We start from the raw sequence: 23,579 nt of genomic DNA, 5'->3' as shown, positions 1-23,579 counted from the left end.
AAACCCGTCAGAATTTTAAACGTTTCTATGAGGTCCCCTCTCATTCTTCTGAACTCCAGTGAATGCAAGCCCAGTTGATCCAGTCTTTCTTGATAGGTCAGTCCCACCATCCCGGGAATCAGTCTGGTGAATCTTCGCTGCACTCCCTCAATAGCAAGAATGTCCTTCCTCAAGTTAGGAGACCAAAATTGTACACAATACTCCAGGTGTGGCCTCACCTAGGCCCTGTACAACTGTAGCAACACCTCCCTGCTCCTGTACTCAAATCCCCTCGCTATGAAGGCCAACATGCCATTTGCTTTCTTAACCGCCTGCTGTACCTGCATGCCAACCTTCAATGACTGATGTACCATGACACCCAGGTCTCTTTGCACCTCCCCTTTTCCTAATCTGTCACCATTCAGATAATATTCTGTCTCTCTATTTTTACCACCAAAGTGGATAACCTCACATTTATCCACATTATACTTCATCTGCCATGCATTTGCCCACTCACCTAACCTATCCAAGTCACTCTGCAGCCTCATAGCATCCTCCTCGCAGCTCACACTGCCACCCAACTTAGTGTCATCCGCAAATTTGGAGATACTACATTTAATCCCCTCGTCTAAATCATCAATGTACAATGTAAACAGCTGGGGCCCCAGCACAGAACCTTGCGGTACCCCACTAGTCACTGCCTGCCATTCTGAAAAGTACCCATTTACTCCTACTCTTTGCTTCCTGTCTGACAACCAGTTCTCAATCCACGTCAGCACACTACCCCCAATCCCATGTGCTTTAACTTTGCACATTAATCTCTTGTGTGGAACCTTGTCGAAAGTCTTCTGAAAGTCCAAATATACCACATCAACTGGTTCTCCTTTGTCCACTTTACTGGAAACATCCTCAAAAAATTCCAGAAGATTTGTCAAGCATGATTTCCCCTTCACAAATCCATGCTGACTTGGACCTATCATGTCACCATTTTCCAAATGCGCTGCTATGACATCCTTAATAATTGATTCCATCATTTTACCCACTACTGAGGTCAGGCTGACCGGTCTATAATTCCATGTTTTCTCTCTCCCTCCTTTTTTAAAAAGTGGGGTTACATTGGCTACCCTCCACTCGATAGGAACTGATCCAGAGTCAATGGAATGTTGGAAAATGACTGTCAATGCATCCACTATTTCCAAGGCCACCTCCTTAAGTACTCTGGGATGCAGTTCATCAGGCCCTGGGGATTTATCGGCCTTCAATCCCATCAATTTCCCCAACACAATTTCCCGACTAATAAAGATTTCCCTCAGTTCCTCCTCCCTACTAGACCCTCTGACCCCTTTTATATCCGGAAGGTTGTTTGTGTCCTCCTTAGTGAATACTGAACCAAAGTACTTGTTCAATTGGTCTGCCATTTCTTTGTTCCCCGTTATGACTTCCACTGATTCTGACTGCAGGGGACCTACGTTTGTCTTTACTAACCTTTTTCTCTTTACATACCTATAGAAACTTTTGCAATCCGCCTTAATGTTCCCTGCAAGCTTCTTCTCGTACTCCATTTTCCCTGCCCTAATCAAACCTTTTGTCCTCCTCTGCTGAGTTCTAAATTTCTCCCAGTCCCCAGGTTCGCTGCTATTTCTGGCCAATTTGTATGCCACTTCCTTGGCTTTAATACTATCCCTGATTTCCCTAGATAGCCACGGTTGAGCCACCTTCCCTTTTTTATTTTTACGCCAGACAGGAATGTATAATTGTTGTAATTCATCCATGCGATCTCTAAATGTCTGCCATTGCCCATCCACAGTCAACCCCTTAAGTATCATTCGCCAATCTATCCTAGCCAATTCACACCTCATACCTTCAAAGTTACCCTTCTTTAAGTTCTGGACCATGGTCTCTGAATTAACTGTATCATTCTCCATCCTAATGCAGAATTCCACCATATTATGGTCACTCTTCCGCAAGGGGCCTCGCACAATGAGATTGCTAATTAGTCCTCTCTCATTACACAACACCCAGTCTAAGATGGCCTCCCCCCTAGTTGGTTCCTCGACATATTGGTCTAGAAAACCATCCCTTATGCACTCCAGGAAATCCTCCTCCACCGTATTGCTTCCAGTTTGGCTAGCCCAATCTATGTGCATATTGAAGTCACCCATTATAACTGCTGCACCTTTATTGCATGCACCCCTAATTTCCTGTTTGATGCCCTCCCCAACATCACTACTACTGTTTAGAGGTCTGTAAACAACTCCCACTAACGTTTTTTGCCCTTTGGTGTTCTGCAGCTCTACCCATATAGATTCCACATCATCCAAGCTAATGTCTTTCCTAACTATTGCATTAATCTCCTCTTTAACCAGCAATGCTACCCCACCTCCTTTTCCTTTTATTCTATCCTTCCTGAATGTTGAATACCCCTGGATGTTGAGTTCCCAGCCCTGATCATACTGGAGCCACGTCTCCGTAATCCCAATCACATCATATTTGTTAACATCTATTTGCACAGTTAATTCATCCACCTTATTGCGGATACTCCTTGCATTAAGACACAAAGCCTTCAGGCTTGTTTTTTAACACCCTTTGTCCTTTTAGAATTCTGCCGCACAGTGGCCCTTCCTGTTCCCCGCCCCGGGCCTCTCCGCCTCCATCTCCCCTCCGTCTCCTGCCTCTGCCTCCCTTTTGTCTCCCTCTGTCTCCCTGCATTGGTTCCCATCCCCCTGCCATATTAGTTTAACTCCTCCCCAACAGCACTAGCAAACACTCCCCCTAGGATATTGGTTCCGGTCCTGCCCAGGTGCAGACCGTCCGGTTTGTACTGGTCCCACCTCCCCCAGAACCGGTTCCAATGCCCCAGGAATTTGAATCCCTCCCTGCTGCACCACTGCTCAAGCCACGTATTCATCTGCGCTATCCTGCGATTCCTACTCTGACTAGCACGTGGCACTGGTAGCAATCCTGAGATTACTACTTTTGAGGTCCTACTTTTTAATTTAGCTTCTAGCTCCTTAAATTCGTTTCGTAGGACCTCATCCCTTTTTTTACCTATGACGTTGGTACCAATGTGCACCACGACAACTGGCTGTTCTCCCTCCCATTTCAGAATGTCCTGCACCCGCTCCGAGACATCCTTGACCCTTGCACCATGGAGGCAACATACCATCCTGGAGTCTCGGTTGCGGCCGCAGAAACGCCTATCTATTCCCCTCACCATTGAATCCCCTATCACTATCGCACTCCCACTCTTTTTCTTGCCCTCCTGTGCAGCAGAGCCAGCCACGGTGCCATGAACTTCGCTGCTGCTGCCCTCCCCTGATGAGTCATCCCCCCCAACAGTACTCAAAACGGTGTATCTGTTTTGCAGGGGGATGACCACAGGGGACCCCTGCACTACCTTCCTTGCATTGCTCTTCCTGCTGGTCTTCCATTCCCTATCTGGCTGTGGACCCTTCTCCTGCGGTAAGACCAACTCACTACACGTGATACTCACGTCATTCTCAGCATCGTGGATACTCCAGAGTGAATCCACCCTCAGCTCCAATTCCGCAACGCGGACCGTCAGGAGCTCGAGGCGGATACACTTCTCACACACATATACGAATTACAAAGTGTTAACATTAAACAGGCCCACAAGCTAGACTGGGTTGAGAATATTTTATGGTAAATGGCAATCACTTTAATACTCGGAGAAGGAACCAAACATCTTCAGCTGCTAGATCTTTGCAGTTCTTAGGGCATTCAAAATGGCTGTTGAGAAACTAAGGTCTCTGCACTAATGGCAGATGGCCACCATATTGAAGTATGAACAGGTGGTTAGAGTTTGGAAGTCTGTACCCTCGAGGTCTTATGAAGAGTTTCAAAAAGGCTAGAATCAGGTGCAAAATGACTTCATTTTGGGTTTACATTGTTATTTTGTTGCTAATGCAGAATCGGAACCCAATCTGACTCTCGAGTAGAGCAACACAAGACCTTCATGCAGTTAGACTGCTCTCTCCAGGAGTATGTGTCCAGTTTGATGTCGAACCTGGTGTGTAATGTCTCCCGAGTCCAATAGACCGTGCATACCATATCAACCTATCTGGCCTTAATTCAAATATTTATAAGAGCAGGAATTCTCCCTGCTCTGCTTCCTCCATATTTAAATGTCTAATTTTGAGGAAACTGTTATTGTGCAGGCATGTAACCAGACGATAATTGACCTCTTTCCTAAACAGGACAGCTAAAATTCCACTCTCACCAGCCTAGCAATGTTAATGGGGTTCTGCTTGGCTGGAACCCCAACTGCAGCTACTGGTCTCTATTGTAGCTGTCGTGTGACTGTACCCTGAGATGCACGTCAATCCAATGTGAACCTGGTAAGGGTGGGTTCACCTGAAGACTGGACTGAGTTCTAATTAGGCAGTGGTGCAGACCAGTTTTGGCCCAGATCAGTGATTTTACTATTACATACCCCTGTCTATTTTGTTTTACTGGTTTTCAGGTTTAGTTATACAGTTAAAGTAACACTTGAGGTAATCTATAAGTTATACTGGAAAACAAGTAAAATAGTTGATTTATAAATTGTGCTTTGCTTTGTAGTTCAAAACTTTGCCATGAAAGGGTGCTTATCAGTTTTTATGTTACGAGAATAGAATGGAACAAAGAACTCTACCAACAAGATTATAGAATGAAAAAGCGAAGTAAAATTTTAGTTTTGTATGGTTTCTCGCCTCGCCCCCCCCCCCCCCCCCCCCCCCCATCAGTCAAACACCATTCCTAACTAGTGATCTCCACCCAATTACTTTTTGTAACCAACCTTAGATGGTTTGTGAGCAGCTGGAGTCCATTCGCTCTGACTTCTTAATGTGGTATCAGATCTTGATAAATTTCATCAAGGATCAAGTTTTTGATTATATTGGTTAATAAATGACCTGCCTTGTTAGGGGGTCACTTTGTGCCAGAAGTAATTCCATAGAAAAGCTATGTTTACAGTGATGGATGGTTTGCACAGAGACTCCCCATGTGATGGTTCTCTGCTGTCTTGAAGGGTAAAAGGTGAAAAGCTATAGATTACCAGGGATCATATTTGCTATCTCCTGGGTTTTAGACCAGAATGTGGAGAAGGTTGGGAGCAGTTCACCCACTTGCCCTATTCGATGTGGTCTGGAGGATGGCACAAGCACCTCAAGAAACTTGTAACCATGTAGTATTTCCAACCTCTGCAGGTGCAACAAAGCCAAGAGAAGATAGCAAAACTGGAGCAGGAGAAAGAACACTGGATGCTGGAGGCTCAACTAGCCAAAATAAAATTGGAGAAGGAGAATCAACGTATAACTGACCTGGAAAGTCAATTTAAAATTACATTCACCGGGCAGATGCCTTCAGTTGATTCTATCCAGGAGAATGGTTCTATTCCCAAAATCGAAGAGTTGCAGCTTGTTGAAAAGGACTCCAAAGAACCAGTTCGAAGCACTAGTCTGGTAATTGGTGTAAAGCTTAAATTCAATGCGACTGAGAATTGAGTGTTTTTTTGATTTGTTTTCTCCCTTCCTGAAAAAATAGGGCTTCACAGCCATGCCCAATCTAGGATAGCAATTTAGAAAGGAAAACCTAGTTGATTTTTACCCCCCGCCCCCCCCAACCTTTCTTTCTTCCCCCTCCCCACCACACTTGAAGTCTGAGGTGCTGAGGTCATTTGTAGCTCTTGCTGTCACCCTGGCTGAGAATATTGAATCTAGGACCATCTTGGTCTTTTGGCTCAGTTTTACACAGTGCAATGATTTACTAACTGAGCCATTGGGGAAGTATATCCTGGGGGCGGAAAGTTTTGAAATTTGTGAAGATTCTCGAGATAACCTAAGTTTAAGGTATATTAAATGTGATTTTAATTTTTCATCGACCCAAAAGAATGTATAGAAATTTACAGCGCAGCAGGAGGCCATTTCGGTCCATCGTGTCCGCGTGTTTGTATCTTGACATCCATCCTCTCAACCACTGTTTCGTATTCTAGCAAGTCCTCTGCTTTTCCTTGTGATGTACATTTAACATGTTTTCAGTTGCATGAGTCTTGAGCTGAATGAGGTATGTTTTTTTTGTTAGGTTGGAATGCTAACCACTTCCACCAGCAATAATGAGGTACAGTGATGCCCTTCAAGTTCTTATTGGAAATGAATTGAATTAAGTGTACTGCAATTCTTATTTTTGAATGAACATATATTAGTGTAATTGTGTATCTTTAAAATCTAAGACTTTGGTGCTTCATTTTTAGTTACGATGTAAGTTGGCAGCTATAACTAATGAGATTGAGGAGCTTATGCAGAAACTGATTGTACAATGTAGATTTTAAATAGCCTTCACTAGTTGTTGGGTGTCTCGGCACATAATATTTTAAACATTTGTTTAAATGAAACTCTCAGCTTTTTAAGTGTCACATAAATTCATTTATCGCAGCTAAAGGAATATCCCATGTGTCTACTTTTAGATTCCAGATGAGGAGTCACGCGAACAGTTGATCAAAAGTCACTACATGATGAGGGTGGCGGAGCTAACTTCACAGCTTCAGATAGCAGACAGCAAGTCGGTGCATTTTTATGCAGAGGTAATACTAATAACTAGCAACAGGCTTTTAGTGTTGACATTTTCATATCCTGTGCACGCTTTAGATGAACAAAATCCAAAAATAATTCTTCATTTGAGAGATAATCCTTGTAAACTTAATAGCCTAAAGAAATTGTATTTTGTCATTGTTGCATAGGTATTCAGTGAATCTTTGAAAATCAGTCTGTTTCCTTACACTTTACATTTTACTGAAGAAATAAAGTACTTCAGTTCCTCGGGGTGCCCTCAAAGTACTTCAGAGCCAATTAAGTATTTTTGAAATGTTGTCACTGTTGTAATGTAGAGAAACATTGGAGGCAATTTACACACACCAAGGTCCCAAAAACACCAATGAGATGAATCGTCAGATAACCTGTTTTTAGTGATGTTGGTTGAGGGATAAATTCCCAGGACTCTGGGGAACTCAACTCGTCGTCTTCGAGTAGTGTCGTTGGGCCTGTTACATCTGCTTGAGAGGGCAGAGGGGACTCCTGTTTTAATGTCTCATATGAAATATAGCACATGCAACAATACTCAGTAGTGCACTGCAATGTCAGCCGAGATTATGTGCTCAAGTCTCTGACCGTTCTATAATTCAATTTACTTTGAGAGGGCAGCAATATTTTTAGATTAGGAGAAAGGTATTTTTTTTCCCAGTCTTAGTTCACTGGCTTGAGGGGTCAGGGCTGCCAACTGCTCTCAGGCCCCTGCTATGCCACAATAATGGATTGGTAGAATCAGAAATTTACAGCACAGAAGGAGGACATTCGGCCCATCGCGTATAAGATGGCCAAGGTTAGTGGGAAACTAGAAGATTAGGAAAATTTTAAACGACAGCAAAGAATGACTAAGAAAGCAATAAAGAAAGGAAAGATAGATTACGAAAGTAAACTTGCGCAAAACATAAAAATAGATAGGAAAAGCTTTTACTGATATATAAAACGGAAAAGAGTGACAAAAGTAAATGTTGGTCCCTTAGAAGATGAGAAGGGGGATTTAATAATGGGAAATGTGGAAATGGCTGAGACCTTAAACAATTATTTTGCTTCGGTCTTCACAGTGGAAGACACAAAAACCATGCCAAAAATTGCTGGTCACGGGAATGTGGGAAGGGAGGACCTTGAGACAATCACTATCACTAGGGGCGGGTAGTGCTGGACATGCTAATGGATCTCAAGGTAGACAAGTCCCCTGGTCCTGATGAAATGCATCCCTGGGTATTAAGAGATGGCGGAGGTTAAAGCAGATGTATTCGTTATAATCTAACAAAATTCTCTGGACTCTGGGGAGCTACCATCGGATTGGAAAGCAGCTAATGTAACGCCTCTGTTTTTAAAAAAAAAAAAAAGGGGGCAGACAAAAGGCAGGTAACTTTAGGCCGGTTAGTTTAACATCTGTAGTGGGGAAAATGCTTGAAGCTATCATTAAGGAAGAAATAACGGGACATCTAGATAGGAATAGTGCAATCAAGCAGACGCAACATGGATTCATGAAGGGGAAATCATGTTTAACTAATTTACTGGAATTCTTTGAGGATATAACGAGCATGGTGGATAGAGGTGTACCGATGGATGTGGTGTATTTAGATTTCCAAAAGGCATTTGATAATGTGCCACACAAAAGGTTACTGCAGAAGACAAAGGTACGCGGAGTCAGAGGAAATGTATTAGCATGCTTAGAGAATTGGCTGGCGAACAGAAAGCAGAGAGTCGGGATAAATGGGTCCTTTTCGGGTTGGAAATCGGTGATTAGTGGTGTGCCACAGGGATCGGTGCTGGGACCACAACTGTTTACAATATACATAGATGACCTGGAAGAGGGGACAGAGTGTAGTGTAACAAAATTTGCTGATGACACAAAGATTAGTGGGAAAGCGGGTTGTGTAGAGGACACAGAGAGGCTGCAAAGAGATTTAGATAGATTAAGCGAATTTGGCAGATGGAATACAATGTCGGAAAATGTGTCATCATCCACCTTGGGGGGGGGGGGGGGGGGAAAACAGTAAAATGGAATATTATTTGAATGGGGAGAAATTACAACATGCTGCGGTGCAGAGGGACCTGGGAGTCCTTGTGCATGAATCCCAAAAAGTTAGTTTGCAGGTGCAGCAGGTAGGCGAATGGAATGTTGGCCTTCATTGCGAGAGGGATGGAGTACAAAAGCAGGGAGGTCCTGCTGCAACTGTACAGGGTGTTGGTGAGGCAGCATCTGGAGTACTGCGTGCAGTTTTGGTCACCTTACTTAAGGAAGGATATGCTGGCTTTGGAGGGGGTACAGAGACGATTCACTAGACTGATTCCGGAGATGAGGGGGTTACCTTATGATGATAGATTGAGTAGACTGGGTCTTTACTCATTGGAGTTCAGAAGAATGAGGGGTGATCTTATAGAAACATTTAAAATAATGAAAGGGATAGACAAGATAGAGGCAGAGAGGTTGTTTCCACTGGTCGGGGAGACTAGAACTAGGGGGCACAGCCTCAAAATACTGGAGAGCCAATTTAAGACTGAGTTGAGAAGGAATTTCTTCTCCCAGAGGGTTGTGAATCTGTGGAATTCTCTGCCCGGGGAAGCAGTTGAGGCTAGCTCATTGAATGTATTCAAATCACAGATAGATAGATGCTTAACCAATAAGGGAATTAAGGGTTACGGGGAGCGGGCGGGTGGGTAAGTGGAGCTGAGTCCACGGCCAGATCAGCCATGATCTTGTTGAGTGTCTGAGCAGGCTCGAGGGGCTTGATGGCCTACCCCTGTTCCTAATTCTTATGTTCTTTTGTGTCCGTGCCGGCCAACAAAGAGCTATCCAGCGTAATCCCACTTTCCTGCTCTTGGTCCGTAGCCTTGTAGGGTTACGGCAATTCAAATCCAAATAATTTTTAAATGCTATGCAAGTTTCTGCCTCTACCACTCTTTCAGACAATGAATTCCAGACCCCCACCACCCTCTGGGTGAAAAATTGTCTCCAAATCCCTTCTAAACCTTCTACCAATTACTTTAAATCTATGCCCCCTGTTTATTGACCCCTCTGCTAAGGAAAATAGGTCCTTCCTATCCGCTCTATCTAGGCCCCTCATAATTTTATACTCCTCAATATGAACAAAGGACTCAATCTGGTAAAGTGAATGGGCATCATGGAATGAATCTCCTCCTGATTCTTGGTTCTAGCCAAGATGCACCCACTTTCTGCTATGTATTTCCCTCAACTGCACATTTCAGATCAGAAACTCTGCAAGGGATACTGCAAGTATGGTTTTCACTATTTGTTTCAGAGCAATGCTCTGTGATCTGCTATCCTTTTAAAGTGTTTGGGGGAACCATAAGAAAACTGCACAATTGCAGAGTCTGTCAGCTTCACAGTGCCGTGGTTGGAAATGTTTTTGTGCCCAGAATATTTATTTTGGTGAGTTCCCAATCAATTTCCCCCCATCCCTCAGCGTGAACTCCTGTTCTGACAAAGAATCCACAAGAAAACCTCCTTCCCCCCCGCCCCCCTGAACACCAACAGACCCACTCCATATCCCCCAACACCCCCACTGAAGAGTAAATGGGAGAGCTAAGGAGTTACCCAAGTCAATGTTCAGACCAGGAGGTTGCTGAATGCCAAAGAGAAAGATGAGATGTTGCTTGGGTTGGAACAGTGTCATTGGAAAAGAGTGGGATGTTGGCGAGAAAATTGGAGGGGTGTTAAAGTGGCGAGTCAGAGGTCGGGATCACATTTGCCAACAGAATGGAGGTGGTTTGGAAATGAATCATCCAATATGCTCTTTGGTCTCCCTGATGTCATAAATGATGTATTAAGATCAGTCAAATGGCGGAGCAGCTCGAGGGGCCATATGGCCTACTCCTGCTATTTTTATGTTCTTGTGTAGAGGAGACTGCACTGTGAGCAGCAAATATAGGATACTCATTAGAATTCTCACAAATTGCAGCCTCACACGAGTGTTTGAGGCCCTGGATGGTAGTGTGGGAAGAGGTGAATGAACAGATTTGTATTTGCATAGGAAAATGCCAGTGGAAGGGCAGCTGGAAGTTGATGTGAAAAAAAGAACAAAGCATCCTGGAGGGAACAGTTCATTTAAAGGAGAGTTGATTTTAGTTCAAGGGTGCTTGATCAAATGTTTCAAATCGGTGCGTTCTAAGTGCATTGAGGCAGGTTTGCAGACTACAGTTAGTTTCTAGTTGAATTATTGCGTGAATTTGAAAGCTTTATACAGAATTATGTTTTCTTTATAAATTAATAGTGCCGAGCCCTTGCTAAACGCTTAGCACTGGCAGAGAAGTCCAGAGAAACGCTCTCAGAAGAAATAAAAGTTGCCAATCAGAACATTGTGCGATTGCAGGTAGGAAGAAATGTGAACCCGCTTGTGTGCCTATTCTTGGTTAAATGTAACCCAACAGCATCCAGCTTTGTGCCTATTTGTAGCAGGATGTGTGTGTTTGTGTATTAAAATAAACAAGTAAGTTGGGGGTAATATTTCTGGTGCTGGGACGAAGTACATCAGAATGCAGAAGACTGTCCGAACCAGTAACATATCTACTCATTGTGCTGTTGTCAAGATGGTACAAAGCAGCTATGTTTCTGTCACTCTGGCTGATCCATTTGGTCATTCTGCTTTTGCGAGTGTCGGTATGGTATCATGTAAATTCAAACAACAGATCGCAGTGTATGCCTTAGGAATGTTTAATTTTTCTCGGGGTGATTGACTAGTGTGATCGGCTTTCAGAGGCAGCAGTGAAAGAGCCATCACTTGGTCCATTTTGTTTTTACTGGACTCATCCTATACCTCCCTCTTTTTCTCCCCACCCCGTCCTCCCCCCAGCCAGGTGGCCACAAATCCATTGGTTATCATGCAGAATCTTGTATTTCTCCTAATCTAGTTTTCAAAAACATGTCTAACACCTTCTTGAGGGAGTCCGTCCGTCCTCACTACCACCTCCAGAAGCATGTTCTACAAGTCGATCATCCTCTAAGAAAAATAAAACATCCAACCTCACTTTATGCTTTCTCAATTTAAATTGGTGACTTCTAATTCTACCCAGCCCTGTCAACTCCACTATCTATCTACTTGTATGTTATCAATGTCTTTTAATAATTTTAAATGCTTGAATCCGATCTCCCTCCAAGTGTGTGTTTCTTCCGCAATCCAAATACAAGGCATGGCATCTATCTTCAGCCTCCTTGCCTTCTCTGTAACATGTGCAGAGCCATAATATCTTTAACCTGGAGGTACCAAAATGGAACACACTACTCCTGGATGAGGTCTGACCAAAGCCTTGTATAATCCTGTTATCGTGGCCCTAGTTTCATACTGAACAGTCCAGGCAGTACAGCTCAGGACCGTGTTCACATTGGCAAAAGCTCTTGACCCACTACTTGAGAGCCATCACTGATCACTCCCATGTGTCTCTCTCTCTCTCTCTCTCTCTCTCACCCTTAACCTATACCCACTCATTCTATACTCCTTATCTGTGTTCTGTGCCCCCATGTGTAAGTCTGCTTAATTATCTATATTGAAGGGCATTTATCAGTCTTGGGCCAACTTCCTCAATCTAGGTTAAATCCCATGGCAATCTATTTCCTCCTTCCAAGGCCCTAACCGTACCACACCATTTACTATCCACAAATTTGATAACTGTACTCTGCCCTTTCTGGATCATTAATAAACATGGACAAAAGGGACTTGGCACCTCACTTGTGACTAGACCCCCATCGGGAAACTAACAACTTTTTCTTAAGGTTCTTGACCCAATTTGTGATCCAACTCACCATATTGCCCATCATACCATGGGACTTAATTTCAATGCATAGTCCCTCATGGTGCTTTTATCAAAAGCTTTTTGGATATCCAAATAAATTATGTCTAATGCAGCTTGCAATATAGTGCTATTTTTGTGATTCTTTCATTTTTCTCCCCACTATGCTACATGGTTAAAACATCTGATTTAGAATAATCTGTGATCAATCCTGTGATCTGATTTAGGATTTTGTAACTAAATCATTCTGTGTAAAAGTCTTGAGCTGAAAAATTTTACATTGGCAGTGTGCATATGCTGTTAATTATTTCATTTACAACTGGCTTTTTCAGTCTGCCACGTGTTTTAAATAAAATGTATGATGGCAGGCATTGAAACCGTTGTATTATTTGAGTTCAATATCCAAATGGGAAATCAGTGCCATGTGCAGCTAACCAAGCTTGTGTGGAATGGTAAAATTTCTAAATTCTCTTACTGTGAGAATATCAGAAGGTTGTATTTGTGCTGGATTATTGAAGGATAAAGAAAGACAAAAATTCCCAGCATTTTGGTTCAATAATAGTGTAGAAGTGGATTGGTTTCAGTATCTAATGGAGAAGGTCTTACTCAAACATGTACAGCTGAATAAGGATATTGTGGTGAACAGCTATGAAAGCAGTGCAAAAATAGAAATCTTGGTGGACCATTAATTAAAAGCAGTACGTCGCAAAAAAAAAAGCTTATTCAGTGCAACATGTTAGAATGATTGACCACCTCAGATCATTAGCCAGGATACAGACATTGTTGGTGCCCATTATTTTAGAATTGACATAAGCCAAACATGAATAGGTCCATTCTCCCAACCCAAGATGTTGAGATATTTTAAGGGAGAGGACACATTGACATCAATTATTTGTGCTGGTAAGTGGAGTTTTACTCAGTTATTTGGGTGAGTAAAAGACATGTACTTTGTATTGGATCTACACAGAGTATTCTTCAAATATCAAAGGTAGAAGTTTTGAATAGCTCCTTCTGCAGAGTCCACTTGTTGCCAAAATGGGTGACTGCAACTGAACTGACTGACTATTCTTCAGACTACTGTTTTTGTAATGCTTTTGTTTTTGCGGAGACCCAGAACCAAAATTTGACTATACTATGAAAGAGTTGCATGAAAGACAAAAAAAACATGTAAACGTGGATGCCAGAGTGCAAATGTCTGTTTCTCCATCTCCCTCATAGCAGTTTGATGGCATTCACCCCAGCCAATGTTTTTATTATATTAACACAAGCCAGTGATGTAGGATTGTTTTCTACTTTAAGATTTTAATGTAGTAACATGAGAGGCAGCAGCCAGAGTGACAAATGTATAAAAACTTTCTGGGGATTGGATGAGTGGCAGGTGGTGGGTGAGCTGATGACAATCATAGGTTTGCACCACCATAAATTCAACCCATTGAAACCAAACCATGTTGATAGTAGCAGGAGCTCTGTGCTTGGTTAAATCAAAACAATGATGTGGATTACTATGATTTATATTACTATGCTGTGGAATGAAGCAGTTGAGTGACTTGTATCTGGCCTTGTCTTGCCGTGTGTTTTCTTGGACAACCTTTGAAAAGATTGGAGAGGCAAATGGGGGCAGGTGTCCAAGACATGAATATCCAGTTCACATCACAAGCGTTTACTACTATTCGATCCCTCGGTTACGCAATCATGGGCCCAAGTTTCGGGACACGCCTAAAACGGCGCAGCCCGGACCTGGACGCCCGTTTTTCGCGCCAGAAAGTGCGCCTAAAAAAAAAAACTTCAAGATTCTCTGGCTCCCTGCAGGTCTTCTGCAGCCGGGCGCAGCGCAGCACGAGCTGTTGGGGGCGGAGCCAGGTCCCTGCGCCGAAAACAGTGCCGGGACCTCTGCACATGCGCGCTACAGTGGGCGCGCATGTGCAGTAACTCCAGGCGCCCAAAACTGTGTGGGAGGGGCCCGAACCACGCAGCTCCTAGCCCTGGCCGAATGGCCTCACTGAGGCTGCGTGGATAAGGCTCCTCCCACGCCCGGCTCCTGCTTCCTCCCGACTCGACTCCCGCCCCCCCTCGACGACTCTCTCTTTCCCCCCCCCGGACCTCCGCGACTCTCTCTTCTTTCCCCCCCCCCCCCCCCCCCCGAGACCCGACAGTACCTACCTGTAAATCTAGCCCGAGGTCTTGGGCCCGGCTGTTCAGCCTCCTTCTCTCCCTTCCCCCCCCCCCCCCTCTCTCTCCTTCCCTCCCTCCCTCCCTCCCTCTCACTCCTTCCCTCACTCTCACTCCCTCCCTCACTCTCACTCCCTCCCTCCCTCTCTCTCACTCCCTCCCTCCCTCTCTCCTTCCCTCCCTCCCTCCCTCTCTCCTTCCCTCCCTCCCTCCCTCTCTCCTTCATTCCCTCTCTCCTTCCCTCACTCCCTCTCTCCTTCCCTCACTCCCTCTCCCCTTCCCTCCCTACACCCTCTCTCCTTCCCTCCCTCCCTACACCCTCTCTCCTTCCCTCCCTCCCTACACCCTCTCTCCTTCCCTCCCTCCCTACACCCTCTCTCCTTCCCTCCTTCCCTACACCCTCTCTCCTTCCCTCCCTCCCTACACCCTCTCTCCTTCCCTCCCTCCCTACACCCTCTCTCCTTCCCTCCCTCCCTACACCCTCTCTCCTTCCCTCCCTCCCTACACCCTCTCTCCTTCCCTCCCTCCCCCTCCCTACACCCTCTCTCCTTCCCTCCCTCCCCCTCCCCACCCCACCCCTTCCCCTTCTCCCCCTCCCCACCCCCCCCTTCCCCTTCTCCCCCTCCCCACCCCCCCCTCCCCTTCTCCCCCTCCCCACCCTGTCAGAAACACAGACAGAGAGTGAGAGACACACACACACACACACACACACACACACACACACACACACACACACACACACACACACACACACACACACACACACACACACACACACACCCGCGCACTGTGGGGGCCGTCCCAGCACTCTGTTGAAGGACTCCCGGTGCTGCAGTCGGTAAGTAGAAAATGTTTTATTTATTGATTTTTCAAAAGTTTTTATTTTTTATTAATTTTTTTTTGATTGATTTATTGGTTGATTTATTGATCTATTTATCATTTATTATTGATGATGGCTCTTTATTTGTAAAACTGAAGTGTTTAATGTTTGTAAACACCGCCCCCCCCCCCCCCATTCCCTACGCCTAATTTGTAACCTACGCCTGATTTTCTAAAGTTAGACAAGGTTTTTTCGAACGTACAAAAATCTTCACTTACTCCATTCTAAGTTAGTTTGGAGTAAGTTTTCACTGCCGAAACTTTGAAAACAGGCGTAAGTGGCTGGACACGCCCCCTTTTGGGAAAAAAAAATTCTGTTCCAAAGTGAAACTGTTCTAACTGACTAGAACTGGAGCAAACTAAATGCCGAGAATTTGAATTTCTAAGATACTCCGTTCTACACCAGTTGCTCCAAAAAATCAGGAGCAACTGAGGCCGAAACTTGGGCCCCATATATGTAGATATTTGGGCAGTGGGATTGAACTGTGGCACATAAGTGGAATGGGATTGGATTACAGGAGTACCTGATGCCTCTGAACTAAAATTCATAACACAGCAATTGAGTCTTTTGGAAATGGAAATTCATGTGTCTAAATTTAAGATTTTTTAAACTAAGCAGTAATGAATTTCATGCTTTTGTTCAGGTCGGTATTTTAAAGGAGTACTGATATGTTCTGATCAAAGTAATCCTATATAGAATCCATTAGATTCTTCAAGTGATCAATACCTTTCTATAATACCCAAAATGTCCTTGCTTGTACATTAAATATTTTCCTGTGGCAGCTTCTCTGTTTTAATACAGTGTTGTCTATATTTTAATATAGGATGAGCTGACTACAACGAAGAGGAGCTATGAAGATCAGCTGAGTATGATGAGTGATCATCTTTGCAGTATGAATGAGACTTTGTCGAAACAAAGGGAAGAAATTGACTCTCTCCGTATGGGCAATAAGGTAAACCACTGTGCACATTTGCCTCTTGATTTCTTATTTTAGTCTTTAGCTGGTCGATAGAGTAACCTTTTCAGTTGTTTTGTTCATTCCTTGAATCCATTGATGACCAATTTGGAACCTGCAGATTTGATGCAACTTGTAAATAAAGCTTGTACAAATGGGATGTATCATCCTGCAAATGTACAGTAGAGGACCACCTTAAATGAACTAAGATCAAACCATTTACAAAACCACTTGGCTAAATCAAGAATTCTCATTATATGGCCCGCAGCCCAGTTGTGACTCTTGGTAGCCCTTGTGGCAGCACTGATCCAATCATGTGTTTCCTGCCCCTAAAGCTGATCCCAATTCTCCTCTCCCCTCTAAGTTACTTTTGTCATTCCTGTTTGCAATCTGGCCAGCATACTTTTTGATGAGTATAAGTTGATGGATGGGTGCTTAACATTTGAAAAGCACGCACAAAAACATTGGAGGCAATTCTGGACTGAGAGCCAATAACAATAGCTTCTAACATTTAATGCAATTGTTGAGATGAAAAGCCTACAGAAAACAGTACATGAAGCTGAGAAAGGGTGAATGTACTGATCACACCAAGTACATGAGTTAAAGAAGACCTGAAAAAAGAGGAAAAAGTAGATGGGTATGTATTTTTGTAAATGCAGTTTTTTTTTGGGTGGGGCGGGAGGTGGTGGTCAGGGAGAAGAGTAATGTTTGTATTTTCTCCCTTAGTTTGACTTCTGTAAATCTCCATTATGGACACTTTTTTTTTATAAAGAGAGGCTGTAAATGTGATTCCATAAAACTGTATCTCAGTTGCAGGTGTCCCTTTGTTTCTACACTTTTTGATCCTTCATCCCAATTGAGCAGCATGTGAAATCGGAAATTTCTGAAAAGCTGTTGAGAGACATGAAAGGCTATGGCGCCTGTAGTGGAGGTGCAACTGTCGAGTCGGATTCCGACCTATTCCTTGGCACTTTGGTGGAAAAAGTGCATGGAAGGAGACTAATGAACTCGTAATATTTGATTGATCAAGCTAATTTTAGCTCCTCAAAATAAATGTTGACCATTTAGTTTAAAAAAGCAGCTAAACATGCTGTGTACTGTATCTAATGCTAATCAAAAACTGCTTGTGATTTCATGTTTTGAGATTTTGGTTGGCATTTTCTTTTCAAGTAGCTGTGTTTCGCTCATATGTTAGAAATAAGCATATTGGGCCGTAAATTGCGGTCTCTCCGGGTGTGTACGATGTGCGCACACTCTCGAAGAGACCCCGCAAGTTCTGGATTTAGGGTGCACTGCGCATACACCTAAACCCGGCACTTGCGATGTGTCAAAATTTCTTTTGAGTTTCCGCCCCCCCGAGGCCCAACCGCAACCTCGGACTAAATTTCAAGTACTTGCCGTCCATTCCAGTAAGAACCACCCCTTTCACCTAGTTTCGCCTTTAACCGCCGAGAATATTGGTGCAAGATCCATTTTCTCGCCGGCGATATTTTTTACCTTTTTATTATGGAAATTTTCGCCAGCGTTGGTTGCAGAACGTTAGCGGTGTTTCTGGGTGGCAATCGGGTAGTGAGGGGCTTTAGGGAAAGTCTAGCCCGAAGAGTTTTAAAAGCTGGAAAAATGAAATGTTTTGATTGATTTTTTTTAATTAAAAACCCTGTCCATTCAGCTAAGTTTATTTTTTGCAACATTAAAACATTTTTTTTTTTAATTCAATTTTTTTTTTTTCGAAAACATTTAATTTAATTCAATTTCTATTGATTTTAAATAAGTGAAGCTTTTAAAAAAATTTATGTATAGTGTTCTTTTGTTTTTGGGGTATTTGATAAGGTGCCACATAAAAGGTTACTGCACAAGATAAGAGCTCACGGGGTTAAGGGTAATATATTAGCACGGATAGAGGATTGGCTAATGAACAGAAAACAGAGAGTCGGGATAAATGGGGCATTTTCCGGTTGACAAAAGGTAACTAGTGGGGTACCACAGGGATCGGTGCTGGGGACTCAACTATTTACAATCTATCTATATTAGTGACTTGGATGAAGGGACCGAGTGTAATGTAGCCAAGTTTGCCGATGATACAAAGATGGGTGGGAAAACAAGTTGTGAGGAGGACACACAGAATCTGCAAAGATATAAACAGGCTAAGTAAGTGGGCAAACATTTGGCAGATGGAGTATAATGTGGAAAGTGTGAGATTATCCACTTTGGTACGAAAAATAATAGCAAATTATTATTTAAATAGAGATTACAAATTGCTGCATTACAGTGGGACCTGGTGGTCCTTAGAAACATAGAAATTAGGTGCAGGAGCAGGCCATTCAGCCCTTCGAGCTTGCACACCCATTCAATAAGATCATGGCTGATCATTCAACCTCAGTAACCCTTTCCTGCTTTCTCTCCATATCCCTTGATCCCTTTGGCCGTAAAGGCCATATCTAACTCCCTTTTGAATATATCTAACGAACTGGCCTCAACAACTTTCTGCAGTAGAGAATTCCACAGGTTAACCACTCTCTGAAGAACTTTCTCCTCATGGTCCTAAATGGCTTAGACTGTGATCCCTGGTTCTGGAGCTCCCCAGCAACGGGAACATTCTTCCTGCCTCTAACCTGTCCAATACCGTCAGAATTTTATGTTTCTATGAGATCCCCTCTCATTCTTCTCAACTCCAGTGGATACAAGCCCAGTTGATCCAGTCTCTCATATGTCAGTCCTGCCATCCCAGGAATCAATCTGGTGAACCTTCACTGTACTCTCTCAACAGCAAGAATGTCCTTCCTCAGACTAGGCTGATTCCGGAGATGAGGGGGTTACCTTATGATGATAGATTGAGTAGACTGGGTCTTTACTCGTTGGAATTCAGAAGGATGAGGGGTGATCTTATAGAAACATTTAAAATCATGAAAGGGATAGACAAGATCGAGGCAGAGAGGTTGTTTCCACTGGTAGGGGAGACTAGAACTAGGGGGCACAGCCTCAAAATACGGGGGAGCCAATTTAAAACCGAGTTGAGAAGGAATTACTTCTCCAAGAGGGTTGTGAATCTGGAATTCTCTGCCCAAGGAAGCAGTTGAGGCTAGCTCATTGAATGTATTCAAATCACAGATAGATAGATTTTTAACAATAAGGGAATTAAGGGTAACGGGGAAAGGGTGGGTAAGTGGAGCTGAGTCCACGGCCAGATCAGCCATGATCTTACTGAATGGCGGAGCAGGCTCGAGGGGCTAGATGGCCTACTCCTGTTCCTACTTCTTATGTTCTTATGTTAGGGGACCAAAACTGAACACACTATTCCAGGTGTGGCCACACCAAGGCTCTGAACAACTGCAGTAAGACCTCCCTGCTCCTATACTCAAATCCTCTACCTTTGAAGGTCAACATGCCATTTGCCTACTTCACCGCCTGCTGTACCTGCTTGCCAAACTTTAATGACTGATGTACCATGACACCCAGGTCTCATTGCACCTCCCCTTTTCTTAATCTGTCACCATTCAGATAATCTGTCTTCCTGTTTTTGCCACAAGTGGATAACCTCACATTTATCCACATTATACTGCATCTGCCATGCATTTGCCCACTCAGCTAACCTGTTCAAGACACCCTGCAGTCTCTTAGCATCCTCCTCACAGCTCACACCGCCATCCAGCTTAGTGTCATCTGCAAACTTGGAGATATTACATTCAATTCCTTCATCTAACTCATTGATGTATATTGTAAATAGCTGGGGTCCCAGCACTGACCCCTGCGGCACCCCACTAATCACTGCCTACCATTCTGAAAAGGACCCGTTTATTCCGACTCTCTGCTTCCTATCTGCCAACCAGTTCTCTATCCATGTCAATACATTACCCCCAATACCATGTGCTTTGATTTTGCACACCAATCTCTTGTATGGGATTTTGTCAAAAGCCTTTTGAAAGTCCAAATACACCACATCCACTGGTTCTCCCTTGTCCACTCTACTAGTTACATCCTCAAAAAATTCTAGAAGATTTGTCAAGCATGATTTCCCCTTCATAAATCCATGCTGACTTGGACCGATCCTGCATGAAACACAAAGTTAGTATGCAGGTACAGCAAGTAAACAGGAAGGCAAATGGCATGTTGGCCTTTATTGTTGCAAGGGTGGTGGAGTATAAAAGCAGAGAAGTCCTGCTACAACTGTACAGGGTATTGGTGAGGCCACAACTGGAGTACTGTGTACAGTTTTGGTCTCTTTTTTTTTTTATTTAAGGAGGGATATACTTGCTTTGGAGGCAGTTCAGTGAAGGTTCATGAGGTTGATTCCTGAGATGAAGGGATTGACTTATGAAGAAAGGTTAGGCCTATACTCATTGGAATTTAGAAGAATGAGAGGGGATCTTATTGAAACATGTAAGATACTGAGGGGGCTCGGCAAGGTAGATGCAGAGAAGATGTTTCCACTCGTGGGGAAAATCTAGAACTATAAGGGGCATAGTTTAAAAATAAGGGGTCACCCATTTAGAACTGAGATGAGGAGGTTTTTCTTGAGGGTTGTAAATCTGTGGAATTCTTTGCCCCAAAGAGCTATGGAGGCTGGGTCATTGAATATATTTAAGGTGCAGATAAGACAGATTTTTGAACGATAAGGGAGTGAAGGGTTATGGGGAGCGGGCGGAGGAGTAGAGCTGAGCCCAAGATAAGATCAGCCATGATCTTATTAAATGGCGCAGTAGGCTAGAGGAGCCAAATGGCCTACTCCTGCTCCTATTTCTTATGTTCTTATGTATTCCCATTCATAGTAGTGACAGCTCCATGCAACAATACTGGAGTTTAAAAATATCGGACGTGGCCTATTCAAATTAACTTTTTTGACAGGTGTTTGGGGCGGTACTATTTTCCGAACTAAGTCACAGGCCTCGCGCGCACAGCGTTCCTGGGTGGCGTGACGTCATGCGCTGCCCAGGACTCTGCCGGTTCAAAATGGAATACTCATTGTGCGCAGCGACTACAGGTAGGTGCGGATCGTATTCGGTGGTCGGAGGCTTGCGTCTGCGGGAATCCTCCAACCGCAATTTTTGGCCCGAGTTGCTTTAGAATGAGTTTATGCAAATTGTTGCTTAGCATTGTGACCTTCAGTGACAAGATAGAAAATAGCCTGGTCCATATCAATTGCAGGTAGTGAAACCTTGGTCATGGCACACCTTGTAAACCATAACCTGTTGATACCTTCTGCCTTCCTCCAGTGGGAAGGCAATCCAAGGATGAGTCAGCACCCAATGATCAGTCATTGGTATTGCCATTTGAGTCAAGAAATGGTGAATGACATAGATATCTGGAAAAGGAAGTGGAGAAAATAGACAAAAATGTGTCCATAGCTTTGTTCGCCTTTGTGCAGATTTTCATGAACCACAAATTTTAGTACATCATTTGTTCTGGTACGCTTTAAAAATTCAGCTGAAATTAGAAAGAGGTATGTTATTTCGATAGATGTTACCAAGACACTAGATTTTTTTTTTGGTACTTGCCAAATGAACTTGCCTGTTACTGGAATTATTCACAGCATCAAACGACAAGTCATATCAATCAACAGGTTTTTTTTCTTGTTCTGTCTTTGAAGGGTACTGCAAAGAAAAACAGAAGTCGATAGGGTCTGACGGCACAATGCAGTTAGAGATCTGTCGTTGAAGATGCGGCTACTGTTATCTACAGGGAAGTTTATGATGCCAAATGAAGATTTGTGTCGCAGTTCTTGCTGGGAGTAAAGGCGTGCACTAGAGAGCCTTGGAATCAAAAGAAAATTCTACTTAAAAGGGATGTTTTTTAAAAATCATTCCCTAAAGTTGTAGGAACATAATGGAAAATATTCTGGCATTTAAAACCTATTCCAAAAATAATGTACCTGTGAAATTCCCATTCAATATGTAATTTGTAACAATAGCTTTTTAATCATTTTACTTCATTATGTGAATCCATAATGAAGGGGGTTTTGTACATTGAATTATGTGACAATGTATATGTTAATTGTGTAACTATTTTCTGAAATGAAAAATCCAGCACATTGTGCGCATCAAGTGTTTTGATTTCTTGAAATGTGGAGCACAATTCTAATTTATCCAGTTTACGCCTGCTTTTTGACCCCCGTGTTTATAGGCTACTAATACTGCACCTTCTCCCCCTCCCCCCACCACCATCCCACACCTCCCCACATCATCCTCTGCTCTTCCCCCCCCCCCCCCCCCCCCTCGGAAAGTCTGAATGTGAAAATCTATTCAGTGCATAAAATGTTAAGGTTAAAAAAAACTGATCAATAAAAAAGTACACTTGGAGTGCTGTCTTATTAAAGAAACTTTATTTGCCCAGTAGCCAAGCAGATTACTTTTCTAGGTGATGTACAACTATTTTAGTTAGGTGCTGTACATACACTGTGGGATGTGCTCAGGTGTTTAGCAATTGAATATTCTGTTGATTGGATATGGTTGCATTGGAGCATCATGAAAATGGTGCTGTCTCCTTAATTATTATGTGTCTTCAGTGTTTCAGTATTTTGCAACTGAAACACCAGCATGTTTAGCATTTCTCTCCTAACTGCTATTTAGAGAAGACCAAAATGATCCTTTATTTACTAAACCTCCCATGACGGGAGGATTTTACTTTTTTAAAAAAAAAACAAACACACAGTTTTCTTCTTATCCAAAAAGACTTTTTTAATTTCTCAAGGCTGGCTGTTTCAATGCTGGGTATTGGGGCACTTCTAGTTTTTCCACTTTTGGCATTTATATAGCGTATTTATAGATGTAATACAGGTTAGACCGCAAGGCTCCTGTACTCTGCCCAACAATGTCCCATTGACCCCTACCACACAATACTACTGTATTCCTTTAATACCACTTTATATAGTGCTTTTGTTCGGAACTTGGTTGAGAGTTGAAAGCACCAACTGTTGAACCTGATGTGGTTTTGGAATTTCAGATTCTACAATAAAATGAACACCTTCATTTTATTCAAACACAAACCAATTCTTCTTGTGCCCTAACCATTTTGATTAAAAGACATGTTGTGTAAAATCAACCCTTGGAATTATTTTACAATTACGTATCTACTTTACAATATACATCAATGATTTAGATGAAGGAATTCAGTGTAATATCTCCAAGTTTGCAGATGACACTAAGCTGGGTGGTGGTGTGAGCTGTGAGGAGGATGCCAAGAGGCTGCAGGGTGACTTGGACAGGTTAGGTGAGTGGAAAAATCCATGGCAGATGCAGTATAATGTGGATAAATGTGAGGTTATCCACTT

At 43.2% G+C, this 23,579-nt stretch overlaps 1 protein-coding gene across 3 annotated transcripts in view; it reads left to right on the top strand.

Moving 5' to 3' along the window:
• The window catches only part of ppp1r21 (protein phosphatase 1, regulatory subunit 21), a 127,187-nt gene extending 104,512 nt beyond the window's left edge, over window positions 1-22,675 (top strand). For 2 of the 3 annotated variants that reach the window (XM_070888681.1, XM_070888682.1), the window contains 6 exons: window positions 5,187-5,441; window positions 6,061-6,096; window positions 6,443-6,559; window positions 10,799-10,897; window positions 16,184-16,312; window positions 21,900-22,675. In XM_070888681.1, the coding sequence (XP_070744782.1) occupies window positions 5,187-5,441; window positions 6,061-6,096; window positions 6,443-6,559; window positions 10,799-10,897; window positions 16,184-16,312; window positions 21,900-21,929 (666 nt within the window). In that variant the 3' untranslated portion in view covers window positions 21,930-22,675. The remainder of the gene's footprint in view (window positions 1-5,186; window positions 5,442-6,060; window positions 6,097-6,442; window positions 6,560-10,798; window positions 10,898-16,183; window positions 16,313-21,899) is intronic. The other variant, XM_070888680.1, reaches the window with a different exon arrangement.
• The last annotated feature ends 904 nt before the right edge of the window (window positions 22,676-23,579 follow it).

This window comes from Pristiophorus japonicus, chromosome 9, assembly GCF_044704955.1.
Source record: "Pristiophorus japonicus isolate sPriJap1 chromosome 9, sPriJap1.hap1, whole genome shotgun sequence".
NCBI classification, from domain to species: domain Eukaryota; kingdom Metazoa; phylum Chordata; class Chondrichthyes; family Pristiophoridae; genus Pristiophorus; species Pristiophorus japonicus.
The sequence above is the reverse complement of the archived record's forward strand: the minus strand, read 5'-3'. Positions and strand labels throughout refer to the sequence as shown.